Source organism: Strongylocentrotus purpuratus, unplaced genomic scaffold (genome assembly GCF_000002235.5).
Source record: "Strongylocentrotus purpuratus isolate Spur 01 unplaced genomic scaffold, Spur_5.0 spur5_scaffold_4, whole genome shotgun sequence".
NCBI lineage: Eukaryota > Metazoa > Echinodermata > Echinoidea > Camarodonta > Strongylocentrotidae > Strongylocentrotus > Strongylocentrotus purpuratus.
In genome coordinates, this window is record NW_022145610.1 from 24,202,125 (window position 1) to 24,219,228 (window position 17,104).

Consider the following 17,104-nt stretch of genomic DNA (forward strand, 5'->3'; position numbering starts at 1 on the left):
CACTTCGCAGACAGAGGACTCAAAGCGAGAACCAGCGGCCAAAAAATGCCAAGCAACACATTTGCAACAAATTGAAGAAGAAAATGTATTGGCTAGCAACAGTACACTGTAAATAAACTGAAATGTACAACTGCCAATAAATGTTTGAAATGGATTGCATTTTGCCACTTAATGTACTAGATAGTAAGTTAGATCAGATAATAACATAGGAAGTTTGGTCTCTTCCCTCCCCCCCCCCCCTCAATTTCCTTTACTGATTCTCCACTTCTATTTTGATTACAATTTGATGAAAAGCTTTACTGTAGTATTCAATTTTTGTGTTTATTGCAAGAAAATATATCAATGCTTATTTTTGTATTTTACAAAGCATTTTCTGCTTGAATTTTCACTTAGGATGCAAAGTATTATCATTTAATCTCAATCAAATTTGACTACCCAGCTGTACTTGCTTTTCAATAGGAGTTTCAAAATAAATTGGTATGTAATTTGCTGAAAACTTATTATTCCCTGTCCCCAAGTCTCCATAAACTGATACCGCTAATTCCAAGAAAAAGAAAGAAGATTTAATAAATAAAACCCTGTTAAATAATGGAGCAATAAACTGCAATATTTATTTATATTTTCGGGATGACGTAAAGTGTAATACGCGTCACATTTCCTATCTAATGACACAGAGCTATAAAGTGAATACGTGTAGGACCTTTGTTGCTCACAGTTACCATTCATTTACACGTCATAAAAACCAAGGCATCTCATTTTTCTTCTTCTAATGATGCTGCTTAAGATGCTGCTTAACCCTGTGAATTCTGGTTTGCAAAAGTTTAATTAGGCAAATTCAAAGCTCTTCAGCTAAAAAATGACTGGCATGAGTGAGCAATATTACTTTTCATGATTTTTAAAATCTCCCAATTTTTTTTTTCCTCACACAATATGCATCCAATTAAGTACTTTCATGTGGTTGTTGATGGGGGTGAATATGATCATTGCCAAACCTACAACCTTTTCACCAAAAAGATTATTAGGGGTTAGAGAAATTCTGATCATTCACTCCTTCAAAATTTTAAATAATCAACATTCAATATTCAACTCTTAAACTTCTAGAATTGAGAAGTGCTTGTGTAATACCAATCAAAAGAATGCATAATACTATATGATAATATCTTCTCTCAGATAAAAAATACTTCTCATATAAAATACACCAATGAAGTGCCTGCTCTCTCATCAACAAGATTAAAATGTGAGATATCGCCATTGCGTGCTTAGGACTGTTTGGTTGGGTCATCGGGCTCAATCGCAGAATAAAGTCAGTCGCTGACAGCAAAGGGGAAAGGGAGAGGCAGGTTTACATCAAATGCTGACGTCATGACATCTTGTTGCCCAGTTTCCTCTGCCTAGTCCTGTAAAAAAAGAAAATGAAATTGGCAACTATGTTTAAAGGAGTGGCATTTTGGCATCGTCTTTGATCTACAATGCCATGAGTTGCGATTAATACAAGAGCAAAGATCAATGACAAATTTAGTTAATCAATTTATCTTGTAGCACGATTGGGCCATTCATGAATAAAAACATTTTCTGAATGGATTTCTCCAAGCGCTCATGTTTGCCAATGCTGGTATATTACTTTCAATTAATAAATGTGCTTACTGCTTGTGTATTTTAAAAATTTGTAACTATTGGGCAAGATTAAGAATTGCAGATAATGAATTATTAGTATATATCTTAGTATAGCAGAATAAGTGTTTTAGAATCACTAAAAGTTAGTGTGTCTGCAAAAAAGAAAGGAAAAAAAAAAGAAAAAGAAGAAAAAAAAAAAAAAAAAAAAAAAAAAAATCGCTGAGGTAACGGAGGTGCGATGCATGATGGGAATGTATATTGCTATATGCAGTAGTGAGAATTCAGACTGGTATCCCTGTTAGTTACTAACTACTAGTGAATAGCAATGATGGGCCAAGGGTGAGATGTGTTACCTGGCTTCTGTCCTGGCAGTGGTGTATTCAAACCAGAGCACGTTGGGAATGAGGGTAGAGTCTCGGATCAGGAAATATTCACAGATAGGCCAGGACACCAGGTACGGAAACAACGGTGTTAACACCACCTGCAACATAAATGTAAAACAAAATGAATTCAGAGCGTTTATTCATACTGTAGGATGTTGGGAATGAGGGTAGAGTATCGGATCAGTAAATATTCACTTTTCACAGATAGGCCAGGACACCAGGTACGGAAACAACGGTATTAACACCACCTGTAAAACAAATGTAAAACAAAATGAAACTCAAGGGGTGTATTCATACTAGAGAACATTAGAAATGCGACAGGGCCCTGGACCCAACATCTTAAAAAAAACCTACCCTAAACCTCAATTGCAACCCTAACCTTGACCATATACCTTTAACAAAATAAAATCACATCACCCGAACAAATTTGTTTTTGATTGATTAGCCATGTGTGTAGCATATATGCATATATGAGTATTACACATGTCAAGAGGGCACAACTATAGAGTGGTGAAGTGTGACGTCATCAAAAAACTATTTTGAGAATTTCTCAATTTTAACTTCATCTTTCGAAAGAGCATAAAAAATAATGTCCAAATGTCGAAAATCAAATGAATATGTTGAGTATTGGCTGAGATATGACCATCTGAATAAATAGATTTCCTATTGGAGCTCAGTGTTATTTTGCTCCGGTTCATAACATTACGAACCAGAGCAAATAACACTGAGTTCATATAGGAAATCTATTTATTCAGATGGTCATATCTCAGCCAATACTTAACAGATTCAATTGGTTTGTCAACATTTGGACATTACTTTTGATGCTCTTTCGGAAAATGAAGTACAAATTGAGAAATTCTAAAAATAGATTGTTATAATGTCACAGCTTCGGTACTCTATTTCAGTGTCCCTTTAAGAGAAGATTGGTCAAGTGTATATACACACCTGTGTGATAATAAACCAAGGCACAGCCAATAGGATTCCTAGTAGTCCTCCACAAACAACCTGTCTCACTGTGTGATACTTCAGGTACACTCTGTGCAAGAGAAATATAAAATAAAGAAACGCAACATTTAAAATAATAACATAACGTTATACAGTGAAACCTGTCCATAAAGACCACCCAAGAGACAAGAAAAATGGTCTTCATAGGTAGGTGGTCTTTATGTACAGGTTTCTTTAGTACATGTTTCAATGAGAAACTATTTTCAAGGGAAACAAAAAATGTGGTCTTTGTAGACAGGTGGCCTTTCTATACAGGTGGTAAATTAAAGAAGGTTTGACTGTAACATACTTATTTGTGTCATCTATTGAGTGAATAGGCTCATTGGATAAACTATCTTTACTATCATTCTCACTTTCAGTATCATCTTATTTATAGAACTTGTCCACAACTCCAAATTTTGTAATTTTTTAAAAATGTGCTTGGTATATAAAGAATGACCGAGAATCAGGCCGAGATGGTCACTGTACCAGGTAATATAATTATTTACAAAGCCTTTTTACATTTTTATAAATACATGTATATCACTATCAATAATATTTGAGGAAAGAAACTACGTGATAAATGGTTACAAACTTACTTATTATAATAATTAAGTTACTTGGGTTTATTGTGTTTCTTCATGGTTGCTACACAAGCTACCAATATGAGAGATATTGTAAGACTATCACTGATGATAATAATGATTTTATAGATTTGTCTTAAACTGGAATACTACAAAGAGATTCATCTACTGTTCTTCAAATTACTAGAAATGACACAGGTGCAAGAGAGATGTGACAAATACAATCCATTAAACATACACAAGGCAAAGCTGAAGGTCTGTTCTTTCTAGATGATATATAATTGATCGTGGAGGTTTGTAGAATATCATGATTACAGATGAAACTTTAGATTTGATTGATGCATCAACAAGGCTTTGTGAATTATAATTGGAGGAAGGAGTCAGGGCCACTTGCATACAGATTTTGTTTACCGGTACTATTTTTTGTAACCTTGGACAAGCTAACCAACCTCACCTTAATTTGAACAATGCACACAGTACATACATGTGTCATATCAACGTACCGTATAACATTTTATCACTGTCTACAAAGAAAAATATACAGCATGGGCAACGTGTTCAATTATCACAAACCTCAATCACAGTGTGGCACATGTATACATTTACAAAAAAACTATAAAAAACCTTAATATTCACTGGTAAATACATTACCAGACAGACTCACAGAGTGGAAAGGAAGTATGTGTTTTGCTTGAAATGTAATAGATACATTAATTGACAGGAAGCAAGTGATATTTTTTCACCTATCCTAACAGGAAGAAAGTGACATAAGGATCTGAGAGGTGAAGTTAAGATGGGTATAACAATGACTGACTGGCAGACAGTTTTAAGCTTATGAATTCACATGGATTCTTTATTCTTTAGAGGCTGTCAGGCAAGAACAAGTCATACAAACTCATACATAATTTGTGTTTATCAAAATTCAATATAATTTATTATTTTGTTTATGCATGGAAGCCCCATTACCCTCAATGGTGTTCTTCCGGACAGCCCTGCAATTATTATTATCACCCCAGCAACTGCCAGATACCTATTTACACCTGGGTGAAGAGGGGCAAATGTGGATTAATAATGTCTTGCCAAAGGACAATTTTCTTCCACTGTTAACAAGACATTTCACACAATATTTCATTCAGCTATTGCAGACAATAGATTTTCTACTGGTGACGGCTACTGGGCTTATATTTGGCTGTGGATAGGTTACAAGACACTTCAAAGAGCTCTTAAGGTTTTCAGGAGGAATTTTTATATTTTATATGCATCTACAGTATATGTTAAAATTCCGGGCTGATCACAAATTTACTCATCATACAAAGATCAATTTAAATACAGATGATGATCTGGTAGCAGACTACATGGGATATGCATTTGTTTCTTTTTGTTTTGTTTTGTTTTGTTTTGTTTTGTTTTGTTTTGTTTTGTTTTGTGTTGGTTTTGGTTTGCTATGTTTCACAAAAGTGGAAGAAAAAAATGGAGAAAAGAAACAACAAAATCAATCAAATTCATACAAGGTACATGCACTCTATATAATTAAACAAAGACCATCAAAGCGATAGTTTTAGAACATGATCTCATTAAATGCACATGGCAGGCATCTTCCACTTCCACATTCTGTAGAGTTCTAGATAATAACTCACCTGCTACCTGACACTAGTAATGCAACAAGTATAACGCCAATGGCTGCCAGATGCCTCCACACCTGCTCAATAAATAGATTACTGTTGGGCTGATGCAGTCTGCAAATGAAGAAGTATAGCAAATTATGCAACATCAATATAAATTTTAAATTTAAGATGATCCCCAGGCATTGATTGGTGCTAAATATCATACTGTTAATGTTATATCATTTTGTCAACCCTGTGATGTTTTCTATGTATTGTTATCATCATGCCTGGAAATAAAATAAAAATAAATACAAAATATTTCTCTTATGTCTGTAAATATTGATTAGGCAAATGAAGTCTCTAATGAATTAGATTGTTTAAATGCACACAAAAATTGGTATATGGGACTACATGCAAATGTTTGGATCAAATTTGTCAGCATTCTCCTATCATGTTTTGAATAATGGGGTATTTTATGACATCTACCATATTATTCCAAACTGATGTGCTAAGAAAAAGCAAATTATTTGTCATCTATATTTGAGCTCAACTTTCTCTTTTATCAAATACCAAGGGCAAATTAAGCTTTAGTTTATTGTCACAACTACAAGAAGGCAATAATAATTCACACAAATCATCTCTCCTTCATGGTTTTGCCTGATTTTTTTTCTTTAGATTCCATCAAATGAGCAGCAACATTAACTTTGAAATACACATGCAGAGCAAAATCTACAGAATGATGTTAGATTTTTACTGAGTTAAAATACATATGATCTTAACATTTTACACAAATATCAACTCTTTAAGGTTGAACATTTATGCAAATGTCATTCAGAACAGTGATGCTTGTAAATGCTCGAAAATATTTTCAAAACAGTAAAAATACATGTATATGCCTTCCACCTCGAGACTGAGCAGCCTTTTCGGTCTCATATAAAATAAAAACAAGGGAAACGCTCTCGGCGGTCTCGCCTGCATAACGCAATTCAATATGATAAACCAGAACGTCAATGACGTAGCGCTCATCCGCATCTCACAACAACAAATATCGTAAATTTTATGTGGTACACTTTTGAACTGGTCAAAAAATAGAAATTTGATGCCCTGGAAGAGACATAATTTCATTTCATTTGCATAAAGTACCATAAATAATCAATGGAGCAAAATCTCACAATTCTGTGTAGAAGTTTATTGTTCCAAATTTAGCTCTACCAGATAAGGCAAAATCGGTCAAGAAATGAGGGACAAGAAGCAATTTTTGTTATTTTTGGAATAAATTTGCATAAATTACCATAATTAATTAATGGAGAACAATTTCAAAATTCTGTGTAGAAGTTTAGTGTACCAAAGTTAGCTCTACGATATAAAGCAAACCAAATCAAAATCGGTCGAGAAATGAAGGAGAAGAAGCCTTTTTTTGTGATTTCGAATAAATTTGCATAAATTAGCATAGATAATGAATTTCACGATTCTGTGTAGAAATTTTAAATCCCCTCCTAGCCCTATCATATGAAACAATCAGAATCAAAATCGGTTGAAAAATAACGAAGAAGAAGCATTTTGAAAATCTTAATGTTGATGCCACAACAAAGTCTAAGTTTGGTGACCTTAAATGGCCTTTGACCTTAACTTAGTGACATGAAATTCTACTCACATGATTGGGGAGACTTGATAACCCTATAGTCCAAGTTTCATTGACTAAGAACTTATACTTTCAAAATTATATCAAAAATTCAAAAACTTAACCTTAGGTTAAGTTTTCGAAGATAATGCTACAACATAGTCCAAGTCTGTTGACCTGAAATGACCTTTGACCTTGACTTTGTGATCTGAAATTCTACTCACATGATTGGGGATACTTGATTACCCTATAGTCAAAGTTTCATTGACTAAGAACTTATACTTTAAAAATTATACCAAAAATTCAAAAACTTAACCTTAGGTTAAGTTTTTGATGTTGACGCCGTCGCCGTCGCCGTCGCCGTCGCCGCCGCCGTCACCGGAAAAGCGGCGCCTATGTCTCGCTTTTTGCTACGCAGGCGAGACAAAAACCTTGCAATCTACGTAAGTATGTACATGTACATTCATCTAAGAAAGCTTTAAATTATTAAACATGTAAAGCCCTTTTAAGGCCCCCCCCCATAAAAGGTATTAGATTGTCTTACCTTATATAAATAAATAGCACAGTGTAAGTAGCAAAAAACCACATGAGTTGAGAGTGACTAGATGGCATTCCATACTCAGTCCGTAGACCTCCATGTAATGTATCATTACCTGAAATCAAAACATACACTATAGATTAAGATAATGCAACTCTTACAATCTCTGTTGTACATTTATATACAGTAACAATGTTCATTCAATATTTTGTTCTTCTCAAACCTTTGAAAACAGCTTATAGCTGACAAGGGCAATCCATTCCATGAGTGGAGAATAAAAAAAATAACCATTCCTACATAATACAATACTATACATATTTATGATCCAAAATACCATAAAAATATGAAAATCATTATGGCAAATCAATTTCTACAGAAATGTATGTTTTAAGCAGAGTTAATTTCAGTTTCCAGAGCAAATTAATTCATAGCTCAAATGGATCCTATTTGCAACCTGACTAGTCCAGAAGCCGTCTATTTTTTAATATATTTTAGTCTTCAGCGATCTTTGTAATCCTCCCTTTAATATGCACATCCCACACAGAGCACGTCGTCTCTGCTAATCTCGGAAGAGGTGATTTGTCAAAACTGTAAAATCTATTCAGACACTGCTGGTCGCATGTGAATTAAAAATATGTAATCATTATTCATTTATACACCAGGGGTACATTCTATGAAACTCAGGTGGAAATACCGTAATTAACGTTGTATTAACTGCACTTTTTTGCCCCCGAAAAAAAATTCAAAGTCGGGGTGCGTCATATACACGTTACAAGTTTTTTAATTTTTTTTTTTAAAGTTTCGATTTATGCCCCGATTGCCCCTCCACCTGGCGTTATGCCTGGCAATGACTCCCAGCTCAGTAATCGGTGTGTTGACTCACCACTCGGAAACTAGAACAACACTCAAATGAGTCGGTCATCTTGGTTTGAAAGTAATCTTTCTGATAGATCTCAATATGTAGTTTATAATAATAATTCCTCCAATTTTTCTTCTATTACACATGGCGTATCACAAGGTTCTATCCTAGATCCTCTACTGTTTTTTAATTTACATTAATGATCTTACACATTCAACTGCACCCCACAGTTAAATTAAAGGCCCCACTGCGTGGGATTTTTTAACCGGACCTGGCTTGCTGGCCAAAAAAAAAAAAAAAAAAAAAAAAAAGGGCAAAAAAGAGGGGTGCGGTTAAAGTTACTATGTCCCATTTGCAGGCCAAAAAAAATGAAAAGGTTAAATTCCAACGGCATTTGAAAGATAATACTAATTTAGAACTTCCCCAAAAAAGGTGGGGCTTAAAAATGTCTTCAAGTGGGAAAATAATGATTATTAGTTGTCAAATCGACTGAGGAGCTATAGAGCCAATAAGTAATAGTCTTGATTTTCAGACCAATGTACCAAATGGTCATACGTTTTATGCTGCGCAAAGATTAAATCAGTTTAATTTTGGCCATCACAAGAAGTGGGTTATTGATGTAGACAAATGCTCATGTACCCTTTACGGCTCATGTTATGTATGTTATTACCAAAGAAGAAAAAAAGCCAGTCACTCACTCACTCAATAGTGTCTGACAGTGAAGTCTAGCAAGTAAACAGGTTTCCTTGCATAATTTGAATATTAGGACACTACTAATGTTTAAATTTCACAGATAGGACATACATGACATATTCATAATTTCTGCAAAGTTCTACAGAATTTGAGGTTGGCTGCAAAGGGTATATAGTACCTTTAATACACAAGGGCGGTATATACAACGTTAATTACGGTATTCTTTTCAAGAGATGCAAGTTACAAAAGGTATTCATGAAGGACCTCTATCACTTTGCGAGTGATTATTCTAATATCATTTGTACAAGTGCTATCTCCAAAGTGGCTTATTACGCTCATATCATTGAAAAAAGAAGATCAGTGATTTATCACATCACACGTGAACATGCCTAAAGATGTTTAAAACTACAGATAACCATAGATTACAATACAACATAATAATGGCCTGATATACGATCATTCATATCTGTGCTATACTGTACCTCTACATGGTCTCGGTTCTTGAATGGTGTTTTTTGCAATCCAATTAACTCCTTCACTCAATACTATACCACCAAAGAATGTGATCTACAGGAGAAAAGTAAAACAAAAATGATAGAATGTACCAAAGATCCAAAAAGATAGAAAATTATGTACTCCATTTAATTTTATCATGCTTCCCAAGCAAAACAACAAAGCAAGGAAATGTAGAAGATGCATTGAATTTCTTGGTTATCTACATGTATGTTATCAAATATGCAAAATCAAACTGTCAACAACAAAAAACAAAAAAAAAATCGGGGAGGGGGGGGGGGGGGGTGGTCGTCTCATGTACATGTGCAAAGCCTATGGGGTGCACACTCCACAGTTGTCTGATCGGGGAGATGATCTGACAGTCTATTGTTTCAGCTCACAGCAATTGGAGTTTATTTATACCTACTGTGATAGGAACATCATTGTATGACATCACAGTGTTGCCAATTTAATCATGACATCTGCAAAGATCATCAAAATGAATGGATGGATGAACACCATGAAGTTATAGCGAACAATGCTAAGCAATGAACTAAATGTATTTCAAGTTCTCAAGAAATAGCTTCTCTTAATCATAACAAGGGAAACGCTCTCGGCGGTCTCGCCTGCATGACGCAATTCGACATGATGAAAAATTGTGGTTGGGACATTATTTATAGGCAGGATGGCCCATTAGCAGGCCCCCAAAATTGAAATCCTCTACATAATCAGCATTTTGAAGTAAATATTTACAAAGAATCATCCAGAAAAATATTTTCTATTTTGTTTACCAAGATTGATAACTTTCATGAAATATGACCAAATAACAAAAATTGATTTATTAAATCTCATATCAAGTTGTGTAAAAACAAAATCCAAGTCTACTGACCTAAAATGACCTTAGACTTTGACTTTGTGATCTGGAATTTGTGTCATGTGATTTATGATACTTGGTAACCCTTGGGTACAAGTTTCATGGAATTTGAACAATCAATTTTGAAAATATGCTAAAAATTCAAAATATTGATGTTGATGCCACAACATAGTCCAAGTCTGTTGACCTGAAATGACCTTTGACCTTGACTTTGTGACCTGAAATTCTACTCACATGATTGGAGATACTTGATAACCCTATAGTCCAAGTTTCATTGACTAAGAACTTAAACTTTCAAAATTATATCAAAAATTCAAAAACTTAACTTTAGGTGAAGTTTTCGATGATGATGCCACAACATAGTCCAAGTCTGTTGACCTGAAATGACCTTTGACCTTGACTTTGTGACCTGAAATTCTACTCACATGATTGGGGATACTTGATAACCCTATAATCCAAGACCTTTTGCTTTCAAAATTATATCAAAAATTCAAGGTTAGGTTAAGTTTTTGATGTTGACACCGCAGCCGCCGCAGCCGCCGCCGCCGCCACCGTCACCGGAAAAGCGGCGCCTATGTCTCGCTTTTTTGATACGCAGGCGAGACAAAAATTGAAAATGTCCATTGTATCTTACCGTATGAAGCTCTCTCCTGAAAAGAAGTAGAGTCACAAAGCCAACGAGAATGACAAGAGGAACAAGGCTCACGTAGGCAAGGAACTTCCCAATGATATCATCTGTAACAAACAAGCAATCAGAAATAAACAAATTAAATCATGAATTAACTACACAAGATTACCATCTCTTCTTACTTTCATTATGTGGACAGAATGACATTCAATTAATCAACCAACTTTGTTACATCTCTGCAACTCTCTGTACTTCAAATAGAAGGGTGTTGATTCTAGTAAAGTGTAGGAATTAATACCCATCTGGCTCAAGCAGCACAAACACATTTTTCCTCCAATGCCCCTTTTTTTCACAAAAACTTGTTATCAGTGACAAATGACAGTTTTTGTTATAAGCTACTAAAATACTTGCTTCTGATTGGTTATAAGCAGATTTGTCACTGTTTTTTTGTCATTTGTCATTGAAAGAAGGCTTTGTGAAACGAGTCCCAGATCAATACCTGACATGCTAGATCAACAAAACAGGCCCACATCTGTATATGTTTACCGGCACATCAAGGATTTATGATGTGAAAGCACAATTCATTTTAAAAGAAATTGAATAAGCATGTTCAATTTGATATTTTTTACTACACCTTATAAGGTTCACAGAATTTATCTTGAACTTGTTTAGAGAGGAAAAGACGAGGGGGGGGGGGGATCACAGCTGAGCTAACAATCGAATCTTTAAAAAAAAAATTGTGCCCCTGAATTAGCCAAGAATGGAAGGTAATACATATCTTGTTTTAAAAACACTGTACAATATAGTTTTTGTACATCAGCGTGGTCCACAAGGGGCTCAAAAAAATGTAAAAAACATAAAGTTTGAATTTCAACCAAAATTAATTTGAAAATTCTAGTCATAAAATTGTTTTAAAATATTTCAAAGTATAGCTTAGATTGCACCAGAGAGCATTTGAGAATTCCTGAGCTTCCACCCCCCCCCCCCCTCCACAATGGGGCCCCTGGCTGCAAGGGATGTTATGCTTCACAAACTTCAGTTCATACTCCTTCCAAGTTGTAATTTTACATGTTTGAATATTTGTTTGTGAACCACCCTGGTAGATCACACGTACAGTATGTACTTGTTGCAGGGGTGGTAGTGAGCACTAAAAAAAAATGGCATCTAACAACATTTCCCCCCTTTTGAAAATAGGGGGAAAATAGGGGTAAAATAGGGGTAAAATAGGGGCAGGGGGGGGGGGGGGGAGAAAGATTAAGATCGGGTAATTATCAGACCTGTTGTTGACAAACTCAATCAAACGTTCTACATGAACTCTTGGCAACACATTACTATTTTCTCTATAGTATAACAACTCTAATTTCAATTTGTATTTTCAGAGAGCAGAAATAATCATGTCACACATGCACTTTAACATTGCATACACAATGCCATGGTGAGCATGTCAATTAGAAATCGTTACAATAAACGGCTGGCATTCAACGCTACATAGTGTAAACGAACGTGAAATTATCCATTTAATTCACATCAAATAAGATCAGACAATTCATGCACACAAATTTGTATACATCTCAAAACTACATGTAGGTGTACAGTACATTGCAACTATGCATTAATTTTGACTGCTGCCAACGATCCGCTATGAACAACACGTACGCTGCCACAGCGTACGGGTACATTATGTATGGATAATGCAGCCTGGAGACAATGTAATTAGCTCTGCTCCAAAGAGTTCTAGGGGAGCCTGCTTCTGCCATAATGATAATTAAATCGAAGATGCTTTCATCTCGCTCTTAAAGCATGTAACACGCGGGTGGGCCTTAACGACAGACATAGAGATACATGGACGTGGATGATGAAGATATGAGAGAGTTGAGGACAGAAAATTATGGGAAAGTATAGGATGAGATAGATAGATAGATAGAGAGACACAGGGAGAGGGAGAGGAAGAAAGAGAAAAAATAAATATGGAGCAAGAGGAAAGAGGGAGGGATAGACATGGAGATGGAGAGAGGACACAAGTAAAAGTGAGAGAGAGAGAGAGAGAGAGAGAAGGGGTGGAGAGGGGAGAGAAGGGGAGAGAGAAAGAGAGAGAGAGAAAAAAAGAGAGGGACAAAGAGAGAGAGAGAGAGAGAGAAGGGGAGGGAAGAGAGAGAGGGAAGAGAGAGAGAGCGGGAGAGAGAAAGGGGAGATATACATGTAGCAATCAAACACACGGTCTTGGTAGTCATTTGTAAAACTGTTAATAATGTTGAGAGAGGGAGATAGAGGGGGATGGGGGGGGGGGGGGAGGGAGGTGTTAAAATAATAACATATCAAGAACAGAGATATTACGAGATAGAAAGTTACAAATGATACAGGAATACACGTAGGTAGAGGCGGAGGCAGAGAGAAAGAGAGGAGGTCTGAATTATTAGAGGAATGCAACACAATAGTGATGTTGCTAGTACATGTACATGTACACAAGGAAGGGTTGAAGGCAAATAATGGAATAACTGTACAAAATAATGATCTTAATTTCAAATTTAAAAAAGATGTCTTTTTTTTGGTGAAAAACAGTTTTCTGTGTTAAAAAGCTTGCTTTCTCACACCCACGCACTCACTCATTCATTACATCCTGGCTAGATGTTAATTTCATTCATACAGGACAAACAATGGATGAGTGGAATCATTTACACAGTAATTAGCATTCTACAAAAGTGTCTGCATAAGCCATAATACCGGTATGTAGATTGTGATAATTGAAGTTTGCTCCATTTTATCAAAAGTATCTAAAGGGTTCAGGTCAGGGTTGAAATTTAGTTATAGGTTAGGATTAGGGCTGTTGAGTTTGGTCTAGAATTGAATATAAGAATAGGTTGGTGTGGGAAATAATCCAAACTGTACGGTTCAACATGGCAGCACAAAGACTCCATTTTATGTAGATCCATGACTACCAGTAAATACAGGGTGTACATGTATATACACCAGTACATGCACATGTATGCTATTTAGCTTGTGCAATACAAACTACAAATTACCTCTCTGCTATCATCAAGGTCAAGGGTCACAGAATAAGCCAGGGTTATATTTCAATGACTAATTGAATTGTTTTACAATACACTAGAAGCAATAATTACTGTGGTATTCTACTATCCTGACTGTATAGGGAGAGTGTTCATAACCTGAAATAAGACCATAATCTTCTTTGCAGCTGTTTTTACAGTGCTGAGTGCAGCTAGCAATCAACGCTCTGAACGCTCAAAGAATAGCTGGGCCGATAGAATGGCAACTGAAGACAAGATGCCTTTCACATGCATTGCACAGTTTCTATCTCACACGTGTATAATTCTTTCATAAATGTACTGTAGGGTTGAATTTTTTAGACATACATGAACAAGTACACAGTGCATCATGAACAATGTATGAATTGAGCATCAAATGAATTTGTGTTACAGATTTATCAGACTTTTGTGAAGAAATTCAGATATTCACTCCATTCAAGTTATTTGAAATTAATAAAATTAATAATGTATAGATACCTCCATTCCCATCATGCCAGATATATCTTTTTTAAATGCATGACATGCCTAAATGTACATGTACAGTACATGTACCATAGAGGTTTGTGACTGAAAGCATCCGTGAGTCAACTTTTTAGGTACTTACAGTTAACAACTATTAAATTACCCCTCGTACATTAAGTATGTTATTTTTTGTTTTTGTAACTCGAGAATGAAAGGCAGACTGGTTGAATACTTCAGATGTAAGCTTGTGAAATTCTCGAGAAAACTAAATCAGGACAAATACAATCTTCATGTATTTATACTTTAAGATAAAGTTGAGTTCTGGTCATGCGATCGCATTGTGAAAGAAACGTTGAGAAATCGATCAAAAAAGGTTGATCATCTTGCATATTTATAAGTATTGGAGTGTACTGAAAGGTTCTGGAATAATCAAAATGATAAGAAATTTGGCCCAGTCTTGGTAATTTACAAGCACTGTACACAGAAAGATATATATGGGACTACATGATCATGTGGCAATAAAAGCTGTCCCGATTTTTATGATGTTACATGCCATATTTAGAATATTAAGGCATTTGAAGAGCCATGCTTTTCAGGGAACATTATTTATCTGATGTTCTTCCGCACACTTGCATAATAATATGATTTATAACGCTGACAAATTATTTTTCACCTCTTCCTAGAACTCATCCTTCTCTTTAACAATTTACAAAACTGGGTAAGAGTATGAACAATTTAGTTGTTAAATATATAAGTTCCAATCCTAAACTACTCTCTCTCAACTTTCAAACTGGTGTACAACTTCATCTACTGTTTTAGCTACATGTAGGTTTTAGCATTAATTGCTTGAATTGTACATATCTCTCTAAATTTAATAATATGAAGAGGAAGTAAATAATCCTATTACCCAAACCCTAAAATGGCCCAAAATCCCAAATGTACTATAGCACATTTGGAATTCAACTATTTTTCTCCATTTTTCTTGGAAAAAAGAAAAAGTTGATTTCTCGTCATGCGATTGCATTGTGAAAGAAATGGAGTGGAATTGATCAAGTAGCATATTGGTGTGTACTATAAGGTTCTGGAGTCATCAAAATGATAAGAAATTTGGCCCAGTCTTGGTGTTAGGTAATAAGCACTGTACACACAAAGATTTATATGGGAATACACAAACATGTGGCAAAAATCGAGCCTTACTTTAAAGCTCAAGTTACAAACTTGTCATAATTAAGGCATTTGAAAAGCCATTCTTTTCAGGGAACATTTTTTCTCTGATATTCCTCTATACTTACATAATAACAATGACAACGCTCACAAATTATTTTCACCTCTCCCCAGAACTCCACCTTCTATTTGGGCTATCTGTGACTTTATTCCGAAGTATAAACTATAATCTCCATGCCTGATGCCTTATTTAGAAAAGAATATAGAAAGTTGGGTGCATTTATCAAAAGGCATTCGTCATGCAATGACCTGCCACAATAACGAAGACGAATATAAAACTGGAGACTTGTAAACGTAAATTCACAAAAAGGAAATAATAAAATACCTCATTTATCAGACAAAAAATGTAGACCTTTGGCAGAGCTTTGTCTGACAGACGCGTCCGCAAAAATAAGGATTGTCTGATCGTGATTCTTATTTCCGATCCGCGCGTTGGTGATGTGAAAAATGGATTCTGTGAGGATTTTCTTGACGCATTTTACATCGACTTTGTACAGAGACTTTCACGTTATAAGCGTTAAATCCTCAGAAAAGACGAACAACCTATAAAAGTAGACAATGAACTGGGGGTATTTTATTACGCGGAATCCGTTTCTCGTATCCCCAGGCGCCAGCGCGCGGATCAGGAACCCAAAACCTGCAGAGCACCGAAGAAAAAAAAACATCCACGTTTTTGCGGTCAATCCTTTATTTTAGGATGCATTTTGTCCATGTTTATGCTGACGTCATTCTCGGACCAGAGCCCCTACTGATGTGTGGTCTACCCGTAAGCTTTTTTTAAAAGCATGCCAAAATTGCCAAGCAAAGCCGATAAAGGCGAATCACGACAAAGTAGGACTAGGACACCAAATTTAAATTGGGCAATTATTGTGTAGACTATAACTTATGAAATCATTTATCCCCTACATCTACTGCCTGCCATACACTGTACTCAGTAATTATTCAGCTCACATGTAGTTGGCTACTGGTACTAAGCCATCAATGACATGTCATTGGAAAAGCCGCGCTGAAGCTGCGAACACATGCACACATGACCTCGCCCTCGGACTTGGCTAGGGGAAGCAACCGACCAAGGACCGCTGAGCTGAGCCCCTGCGAGCTAGCTCTCGTACACACTACACACGTACGACACATCACACAGATTACAGCACCGGTACGGTGTGTGTCAATGGACCATACGTACCGTCAGGATACTCGACGAAAGTAAGGGAGATTGCTTTCCATTTTACAGCATCATATTCATCTTCTGTGGCTTGGCAATGACCCGCCATATTGACGAAGATTGATAGAAATGAGAAAATCCTTCTAAAAGAGGTTTGATGTCGCTATCTGGCAAATTAGAAGTAAAACAACGTCGTCGTCGATCGTTACCGGTCACCACCGCCGTGCATGCACCGTATTCAATTCACAGTTGATCTCGATATCGATCGCGATATGCTAATTAGATGGACTCAACATTTATACCATCACATTTTTTTCTTCACAAGGGGCCAGGGTACA

The 17,104-nt window shown here is 35.8% G+C and overlaps 1 protein-coding gene across 2 annotated transcripts; it reads right to left on the reverse strand.

The window, feature by feature from the left end:
- Positions 1 to 227: 227 nt before the first annotated feature.
- On the reverse strand, positions 228 to 17,021 carry LOC753409 (dolichyldiphosphatase 1). Of its 2 annotated transcripts, XM_001182174.4 has the most exons (8): positions 16,788 to 17,020; positions 10,881 to 10,981; positions 9,363 to 9,447; positions 7,335 to 7,443; positions 5,203 to 5,301; positions 2,943 to 3,033; positions 1,968 to 2,095; positions 228 to 1,397 (listed from the first exon to the last, which is right to left on the reverse strand). In XM_001182174.4, the coding sequence occupies exons 1-8, from the start codon at positions 16,873 to 16,875 to the stop codon at positions 1,361 to 1,363; spliced, it is 738 nt and encodes a 245-aa protein (XP_001182174.2). In that variant the 5' UTR covers positions 16,876 to 17,020; the 3' UTR covers positions 228 to 1,360. The 2 variants fall into 2 exon arrangements, with proteins under 2 accessions (XP_001182174.2, XP_030853558.1); XM_030997698.1 differs by lacking the exons at positions 228 to 1,397; positions 1,968 to 2,095 and adding an exon at positions 2,174 to 2,245 and having other exon boundaries at positions 16,788 to 17,021.
- Positions 17,022 to 17,104: the final 83 nt, after the last annotated feature.

Coding starts and splice junctions, on each gene's coding strand:
- LOC753409 (XM_001182174.4), bottom strand. CDS start 16,875: ATGGCGGGTCATTGCCAAGCCACAGAAGATGAATATGATGCTGTAAAA. Junction 3,034..5,202: donor TTACTAGTGTCAGGTAGCAG/GTGAGTTATTAT, acceptor TCTCTTGCACAG/AGTGTACCTGAAGTATCACA. Junction 1,398..1,967: donor ACTGCCAGGACAGAAGCCAG/GTAACACATCTC, acceptor CTTTTTTTACAG/GACTAGGCAGAGGAAACTGG.